This window comes from Labrus bergylta, chromosome 11 (genome assembly GCF_963930695.1).
Source record: "Labrus bergylta chromosome 11, fLabBer1.1, whole genome shotgun sequence".
Taxonomy (NCBI): Eukaryota; Metazoa; Chordata; class Actinopteri; order Labriformes; family Labridae; genus Labrus; species Labrus bergylta.
Window position 1 is genome coordinate 31,162,442 of NC_089205.1, and position 10,000 is coordinate 31,172,441.

Genomic DNA, 10,000 nt, shown 5'->3' on the forward strand with positions numbered 1-10,000 from the left:
AACAGTAACTGAACTACAGTATATTGCCACAGTCACACAGAACACGTTATATTCATATCCTTGATGAAGGTAATACATTTAGCTGCTAATATGTAACCACACAGTGAGCCAAAAACAAACCTGGGCTCCATTAGCTTAGCAGGCAAAATATATAAAGTATTGGCAAATACTCCAGAAAAAGATCAAATATATATTCTCAACTCTTAACTCAATTGCACTAGACGCACTTCACATCAGATGTCGATTGGGAAGGACTAACATCCAGGAGAACCTCACGACAGGTTGAGACGTTTTGAGACGTGTTGTGTGTCTGGCCCGAGTCCATCGAAAAGTGAAAGTGAAAGCTAAAGGGAAAAAAAACTAGCAGAGACGTCCACCAGAGGGCGCCTTTTTCACATAGTGTGGTAAATGGTAAATAGACTTGAGCTTATAAAGCGCTTTTCTTGTCTTCTGACTACTCTAAGCACTTTTACACCGCAGGTCACACCTACACATTCACACACTGATGGTAGAGGCCGCTGTGTAAAGAGTCCGTCAGTATTAACTCATCCATTCACACACTGATGGTAGAGGCCGCTGAGTAAAGAGTCCGTCAGTATTAACTCATCCATTCACACACTGATGGTAGAGGCTGCTGTGTAAAGAGTCCGTCAGTATTAACTCATCCATTCACACACATTCACACACTGATGGTAGAGGCCGCTGAGTAAAGAGTCCATCAGTATTAACTCATCCATTCATACACATTCACACACTGATGGTAGAGGCTGCAGTGTAAAGAGTCCATCAGTATTAACTCATCCATTCATACACATTCACACACTGATGGTAGAGGCTGCTGTGTAAAGAGTCCGTCAGTATTAACTCATCCATTCATACACATTCACACACTGATGGTAGAGGCTGCTGTGTAAAGAGTCCGTCAGTATTAACTCATCCATTCACACACTGATGGTAGAGGCCGCTGAGTAAAGAGTCCGTCAGTATTAACTCATCCATTCACACACTGATGGTAGAGGCTGCTGTGTAAAGAGTCCGTCAGTATTAACTCATCCATTCACACACATTCACACACTGATGGTAGAGGCCGCTGAGTAAAGAGTCCATCAGTATTAACTCATCCATTCATACACATTCACACACTGATGGTAGAGGCTGCAGTGTAAAGAGTCCATCAGTATTAACTCATCCATTCATACACATTCACACACTGATGGTAGAGGCTGCTGTGTAAAGAGTCCGTCAGTATTAACTCATCCATTCACACACATTCACACACTGATGGTAGAGGCTGCTGAGTAAAGAGTCCATCAGTATTAACTCATCCATTCACACACATTCACACACTGATGGTAGAGGCCGCTGTGTAAAGAGTCCATCAGTATTAACTCATCCATTCACACACATTCACACACTGATGGTAGAGGCTGCTGAGTAAAGAGTCCATCAGTATTAACTCATCCATTCACACACATTCACACACTGATGGTAGAGGCCGCTGAGTAAAGAGTCCGTCAGTATTAACTCATCCATTCACACACTGGTGGTAGAGGCTGCTGTGTAAAGAGTCCGTCAGTATTAACTCATCCATTCACACACATTCACACACTGATGGTAGAGGCCACTGAGTAAAGAGTCCGTCAGTATTAACTCATCCATTCATACACATTCACACACTGATGGTAGAGGCCGCTGAGTAAAGAGTCCATCAGTATTAACTCATCCATTCATACACATTCACACACTGATGGTAGAGGCTGCAGTGTAAAGAGTCCATCAGTATTAACTCATCCATTCATACACATTCACACACTGATGGTAGAGGCTGCTGTGTAAAGAGTCCGTCAGTATTAACTCATCCATTCATACACATTCACACACTGATGGTAGAGGCTGCTGTGTAAAGAGTCCGTCAGTATTAACTCATCCATTCACACACTGATGGTAGAGGCTGCTGTGTAAAGAGTCCGTCAGTATTAACTCATCCATTCACACACATTCACACACTGATGGTAGAGGCCGCTGAGTAAAGAGTCCGTCAGTATTAACTCATCCATTCACACACTGATGGTAGAGGCTGCTGAGTAAAGAGTCCATCAGTATTAACTCATCCATTCACACACATTCACACACTGATGGTAGAGGCCGCTGTGTAAAGAGTCCATCAGTATTAACTCATCCATTCATACACATTCAAACACTGATGGTAGAGGCCGCTGAGTAAAGAGTCCGTCAGTATTAACTCATCCATTCACACACTGGTGGTAGAGGCTGCTGTGTAAAGAGTCCGTCAGTATTAACTCATCCATTCACACACATTCACACACTGATGGTAGAGGCCACTGAGTAAAGAGTCCGTCAGTATTAACTCATCCATTCATACACATTCACACACTGATGGTAGAGGCTGCAGTGTAAAGAGTCCATCAGTATTAACTCATCCATTCATACACATTCACACACTGATGGTAGAGGCTGCTGTGTAAAGAGTCCGTCAGTATTAACTCATCCATTCATACACATTCACACACTGATGGTAGAGGCTGCTGTGTAAAGAGTCCGTCAGTATTAACTCATCCATTCACACACATTCACACACTGATGGTAGAGGCCGCTGAGTAAAGAGTCCGTCAGTATTAACTCATCCATTCACACACATTCACACACTGATGGTAGAGGCTGCTGTGTAAAGAGTCCGTCAGTATTAACTCATCCATTCACACACATTCACACACTGATGGTAGAGGCTGCTGAGTAAAGAGTCCATCAGTATTAACTCATCCATTCACACACATTCACACACTGATGGTAGAGGCCGCTGTGTAAAGAGTCCATCAGTATTAACTCATCCATTCACACACATTCACACACTGATGGTAGAGGCCGCTGAGTAAAGAGTCCATCAGTATTAACTCATCCATTCATACACATTCACACACTGATGGTAGAGGCCGCTGAGTAAAGAGTCCGTCAGTATTAACTCATCCATTCACACACTGATGGTAGAGGCTGCTGTGTAAAGAGTCCGTCAGTATTAACTCATCCATTCACACACATTCACACTCTGATGGTAGAGGCCACTGAGTAAAGAGTCCGTCAGTATTAACTCATCCATTCATACACATTCACACACTGATGGTAGAGGCCGCTGAGTAAAGAGTCCGTCAGTATTAACTCATCCATTCACACACTGATGGTAGAGGCTGCTGTGTAAAGAGTCCGTCAGTATTAACTCATCCATTCACACACATTCACACACTGATGGTAGAGGCCACTGAGTAAAGAGTCCGTCAGTATTAACTCATCCATTCATACACATTCACACACTGATGGTAGAGGCCGCTGAGTAAAGAGTCCGTCAGTATTAACTCATCCATTCACACACATTCACACACTGATGGTAGAGGCTGCTGTGTAAAGAGTCCGTCAGTATTAACTCATCCATTCACACACATTCACACACTGATGGTAGAGGCCGCTGAGTAAAGAGTCCGTCAGTATTAACTCATCCATTCACACACATTCACACACTGATGGTAGAGGCCGCTGAGTAAAGAGTCCGTCAGTATTAACTCATCCATTCACACACATTCACACACTGATGGTAGAGGCCGCTGAGTAAAGAGTCCGTCAGTATTAACTCATCCATTCACACACAGATGGTAGAGGCCGCTGTGTAAAGAGTCCATCAGTATTAACTCATCCATTCACACACATTCACACACTGATGGTAGAGGCCGCTGTGTAAAGAGTCCATCAGTATTAACTCATCCATTCACACACATTCACACACTGATGGTAGAGGCCGCTGTGTAAAGAGTCCGTCAGTATTAACTCATCCATTCATACACATTCACACACTGATGGTAGAGGCCGCTGAGTAAAGAGTCCGACAGTATTAACTCATCCATTCACACACTGATGGTAGAGGCTGCTGTGTAAAGAGTCCGTCAGTATTAACTCATCCATTCACACACATTCACACACTGATGGTAGAGGCCGCTGAGTAAAGAGTCCATCAGTATTAACTCATCCATTCATACACATTCACACACTGATGGTAGAGGCTGCAGTGTAAAGAGTCCATCAGTATTAACTCATCCATTCATACACATTCACACACTGATGGTAGAGGCTGCTGTGTAAAGAGTCCATCAGTATTAACTCATCCATTCGTTAAGTTTCTTGCCCAAGGACACATCGGACATGTTGTTGCAGGAGCTGGGGATTGAACCTGCGACCTTCCGGTTGAGAGAAGGTCGTGTATTTGTTCATGTTTTACACCTTGAACCAGGCCATCTAATGACAGAAAGTCAACAGTATACAGCTGTTGCACTGATCATCTGATTGGACAGAACTAGTTACTGTTAGCTCTTTGTTTCTTTTGACGTCTGATTCTCATTTCGAATTGTCTCCTGCAGGTCTCATCCTTCTCTTCTACCTCGTCTTCTACGCCTTTCTGGCAGGAATGTTTTTTCTTACCATGTGGGTCATGTTGCAGACTTTGGATGAAAACGTTCCTCGCTGTCAGGACAGAGTAGCACATCCAGGTGAGTCAACTCCCACCTGGTCTTATGTTTAAGTTTGGGTTGAGTTCACATAAAAACCGTCTCTATCCTGGGCTTTACAGCTGACGCACAGATGTTAGCTAATAACATGAACATGTATCAGTCAAAGAAGATAAAGTTTTTACCATGACAACATTTAATGAATTTATTTTGATAATTTTTTTTTATCTTCACTTTTTTGATTATGAACTTTTTGGAGAACAGGTTTGGTGATTCGTCCCCATGCAGCTGAAATTTCCTTTAATCGCAGCGATGCACCAAAGAACGAGTACATCCAACAACTCCATGAGCTGCTGCAGCGTGAGTATGAATGCACATCCTGAGTACACACACACACACACACACACACACACACACACACACACACACACACACACACACACACACACACACACACACACATCCTGAGTACACACACACACACACACACATCCTGAGTATACGCACACCCACACATCGTGATGCCACTGCAAATGTGATTAATCTCTGTTCACCTGGACTCAACGAGACTATCAAACTTGAATATATCAAACCTGATTATATCAAACCTGAATATATCATACCTGAATATATCAAACCTGAATATATCATACCTGAATATATCAAACCTGAATATATCATACCTGAATATATCAAACCTGAATATATCATACCTGAATATATCAAACCTGAATATATCATACCTGAATATATCAAACCTGAATATATCATACCTGAATATATCAAACCTGAATATATCATACCTGAATATATCATACCTGAATATATCATACCTGAATATATCATACCTGAATATATCAAACCTGAATATATCATACCTGAATATATCAAACCTGAATATATCATACCTGAATCTATCATACCTGAATATATCAAACCTGAAAAAATCATACCTGAATCTATCATACCTGAATATATCAAACCTGAATATATCATACCTGAATATATCATACCTGAAAAAATCATACCTGAATATATCATACCTGAATATATCAAACCTGAAAAAATCATACCTGAATATATCATACCTGAATATATCATACCTGAATCTATCATACCTGAATATATCAAACCTGAAAAAATCATACCTGAATCTATCATACCTGAATATATCATACCTGAATATATCATACCTGAATCTATCATACCTGAATATATCATACCTGAAAAAATCATACCTGAATATATCATACCTGAATATATCAAACCTGAAAAAATCATACCTGAATATATCATACCTGAATATATCATACCTGAATCTATCATACCTGAATATATCAAACCTGAAAAAATCATACCTGAATATATCATACCTGAATATATCATACCTGAATATATCAAACCTGAATATATCATACCTGAATATATCATACCTGAATATATCATACCTGAATATATCATACCTGAATATATCATACCTGAATCTATCATACCTGAATATATCATACCTGAAAAAATCATACCTGAATATATCATACCTGAATATATCAAACCTGAAAAAATCATACCTGAATATATCATACCTGAATATATCATACCTGAATCTATCATACCTGAATATATCAAACCTGAAAAAATCATACCTGAATATATCATACCTGAATATATCATACCTGAATATATCATACCTGAATATATCATACCTGAATATATCATACCTGAATAAAGAAATACATATAGTGGGTAACCACTAACCCTTCACATAAAAGTCTGTAGATTAGGTGAGTATGGGTCTTGATTTGTTGCTATGGTTTTCATCTGCAGGTTATAACGACAGTATTCAGGAGCGTAACGATCTGTGTCTGGTGGGTGAATATACGGAGCAGGATGACGAGTCTGTGAAGAAAGTCTGTCAGTTTAAACGCAGTACGCTGCGTCAGTGCTCCGGTCTGTCCGACACCAGCTTTGGATACGCTGAGGGGAAACCGTGCATCATTATCAAGATGAACCGGGTCAGTGACACTCTGTGGTTCAGACTCTCCCTAACTCTGACCCCCCACCTTTGTAGATCTGACCCTGTAGACCTTTAAGTTCTGTTTAGTTTTAGGCTCAGTATTTGATCATATATAGACCTCATTGGGACCCTCACCTGTATAGATATCAGTTGTGTTCAGAACTGATATCTATACATATAAACCCTTACTAATCTTTTCCTTCTTTATGGATTACTGAGACGATGGGAAAAGTTTTGTTTAAGTGGTATCGCCGATGATTTTAGCGAAATGGCTCAATAGTGCCCACTTGAATTGTTTAAACGTTAACCCTTCCACAGGTTTAATTTACAAGTGTGAAAATTTGTATGCATATGTATCAGGTCAAGACCTTCAAAATAGCTTCATATCGTCTTGGTGACAAGAAGTCAGCTATTACATTTATTTTATTAGTAAAATTACAGCTCTACAGATTAAAGTAGAGCAACAGCTGCACGATAGCATTTATGTTGCAGGTACAGCAGTTTCTGAAAAGAGGTATTTAAGTTTTAAAAATGAGTCTGTGCATACCTTAGAGTGCAATTTTGCTAGTATATTATTTGCAAAGATAAACATTACATTGGAGGTTGTTTGACAGCTGTGCTGCTAAAAAAATCCTTCAAAGAGTCACTGTGTGCTTTTCCCCTGCTATGACAGAGAGATGTTATACAATCGTATAGCCAGGGGGATGAAAGAGTTCTTGAGTCTGTCCATGGAGCATGATTGTGACAGCAGTCTGCCACTGAACACCCTCCTCTGCCTTGTGAAGATGCTCTGCAGAGGGTGGTGTGTGTTGTCCTTCTCCCTGCCACCGTCACCAGAGAGTCCAGCTCTGAGCCAACCACAAAGCCAGCCTTCCTCACCTGCCTGTCCACCCGCGCTGCATCCCTCTTCTTACTGCTTCCCTTCCCATATTATCCCAGCATGGAAGAAGACACTGGCCACAACAGACTGGCAAACCTGCATCAGCTTTTTGCAGATGCTGATGAACTTCCTGCAATTATTTGTTGTTTTCGTTGTTTGCTGACCAGTCCAGCCTTTCATCCAACTGCAGCCCCAGATATCCATAGGTCCTGACCATATCCAGCCCCCCAGTGGAAAAAAAGATTGTCAGTGTGGCTTGTTCCTTCAGAGGTCCACCACCATCTCCTTGGTCTTGGTGGTGCCCAGCTGCAGGAAGGAGTGGGAAAAGTTGTATTTGTCCTTGTAGCAGTATTGGTGGTGGTGTTGGGGGAGATGAGGATCAGGGTAGGGCTGTCCAAAGAGGCACTCTTGTTGTTCTGCAGCTCCTGCTCCACCTTCCCTCTGTACTCCTCCTTTGTCTCTAAGAGGGCGCACTCACACAAGACGTACATCAGAGAGTAAGAACAACACAAGCAAGGATCTAGAAAAAAGGGAACAATGGACACACAAGTGCTGACAGGAAGCGACCAGAGGCAGAGTACAACATTGGTAGTGCCAACCCAACACCCTTGATAGTGCATGTAGGAAGACCTGCCAGTAGAGAGTTGCAATAGTCGATGTTTGATATCACAAGAGCCTGTACCAGGAGCTGTGTAGTTCTGACAGGTAAGGTCTGATCTTCCTGATGTTGTTCAGGGCAAATCGACATGACCGGGCAATCGAGGCTACACAAACCTTAAAAGTTAGCTGGTCATCAATCATGACACCCAGGTTCCTGCAGACTTTGTGGGCATGAGTTTGGTTGTTCCAAGCTGGATATTGATCTGTGGTTGTACAGAGGGACTGGCTGGGATGACAAGAAGCTCAGTCTTTGAAAGATTGAGTTGAAGGTGCCGTTCATTCATCCATTTAGAGATATCAGCAAGGCATGATGAGATTCTTGCAGAGACTGTAGCATCATGTGGCAGGAATGTACTCTCAGTGAATGGTTTGTCTAAATGAATTTACAGTCTCATAATGACACCACTGCAGCAGTGCAATTTGTTGCAGTGCTAAAACCCCAACATGCAGCAAACCCCGACACACATAAATGAATAAATCAATTATTTTATAAATATTTATAAATGGATACAAATAAGAATAATAATGAATTGAATTGAATTGAATTGTGTGTTTGCAGGTCATTGGACTGAAACCACGTGGAGACCCTTACATCAACTGTACTGCCAAGGTAACACTGAGACAAACAAACACAGACGCAAACACACACTTCATAATGTTGTGAATATTTCCCTTCAAATTGTTAAAATCAAATATTTTCAGCATTTGGAACAGAAGGAAAGTTTGACGAGTCTATATTTTGTATTTGAATAAAGTTCTCTGTCTCTCTCTCTGGTAGAGAGACAGTCCCTTACAGATGCGGTACTTTCCATCAGAAGGTCGTCTGGATAAAATGTTTTTCCCCTACTACGGCAAGAAAGCTCACGTGGGTATAATTATTATTATTATGTCCTCTCTCTCTCTCTCTAATTCAAATAAGCTTCATTAACAGGGCAGGCAGGTCAGCAATCTATGCTGCCAAAGCAATACAGAAAAGTATGATTGACAAATTATAGACAATATACAAATACCAATAATCATAACAAATATAATAGATAAGTCATTAGCAATAACTATGAGTCATTTAACAGGTTTAAATAATGGGAAATATTAAGTTTTTCTTGGGGTATGACAACCATGAATATATTTAGCAGCTTGTACAGCCTGGCCTCTCTGGGTAACCAGTTGTGTCTGTGACAGCCTGTTTCTATGGTCAGACTGTGTCCACTCAGTCTGTACATCGTCAACGTTTTCCTTAATTTCACATCCCTCACTGTGCTCAGGTACTCTATCAGCTTGTAGTCTCTGTTTAGGCTTAAATAGAATTCTAATGTTCTTTGTGATTTGGTGAATTTGTTCAAATATTTCATATAATTTTAATTTTAATTTCTCTCTCTCCATGTTTACTGTACCTCTCTAAACCCCTCTGTGTGTTTACAGCCTGACTATGTGCAGCCTGTGGTCGCGGTGCAGCTGTTGTTAACTAAAGAAGATTATAATGTGGAGCAGACTGTGGAGTGTAAAGTGGAAGGTTCAGACCTGCGTAATAACGATGACCGGGACAAGTTTCTTGGTCGCGTCATTTTCCGGGTCAAAGTGTCAGAGTAACAGGATCCTTGATGCACCATGGATAGCACAAATTAGAAATTATTCCTTGTTCCGGACAATTTGGAATCCAGACCTGATCTGATCGTAGGTGTCTGTAGCTGTCTGTTCATACTCTGGGTCCTCAGATCTGGACCACTGAGAGCAGTAGAGCCTGTTTCAGTCTGGGTTCAGTCATCATTCAGCTGTTTCACCCTGTGGTCCATTTGTGCTCTCAGTAGACAAACAGAAACCAGAGTGACACCAGTTCAAGCTGTTCAGACAGTTGGAGCAGATCAGGTCTGGTATGGAAGCATGTTAGCACGGACATGTTGTTGTTTCTTTCGTACGTTGTGATGTAATCAAACAAAAATC

The 10,000-nt window shown here is 41.2% G+C and overlaps 1 protein-coding gene across 1 annotated transcript in view; it reads left to right on the forward strand.

Annotated features, from left to right (window-relative positions):
• The window catches only part of LOC110004335 (sodium/potassium-transporting ATPase subunit beta-3-like), a 12,660-nt gene that overhangs the window by 1,964 nt on the left and 696 nt on the right, over nucleotides 1-10,000 (forward strand). The window contains exons 2-7 of the mRNA XM_065960615.1: nucleotides 4,422-4,550; nucleotides 4,773-4,868; nucleotides 6,333-6,520; nucleotides 8,622-8,672; nucleotides 8,841-8,927; nucleotides 9,482-10,000. The exon at nucleotides 9,482-10,000 is cut by the window's right edge and continues 696 nt beyond it. Of these exons, the coding sequence (XP_065816687.1) occupies nucleotides 4,422-4,550; nucleotides 4,773-4,868; nucleotides 6,333-6,520; nucleotides 8,622-8,672; nucleotides 8,841-8,927; nucleotides 9,482-9,649 (719 nt within the window). The 3' untranslated portion in view covers nucleotides 9,650-10,000. The remainder of the gene's footprint in view (nucleotides 1-4,421; nucleotides 4,551-4,772; nucleotides 4,869-6,332; nucleotides 6,521-8,621; nucleotides 8,673-8,840; nucleotides 8,928-9,481) is intronic.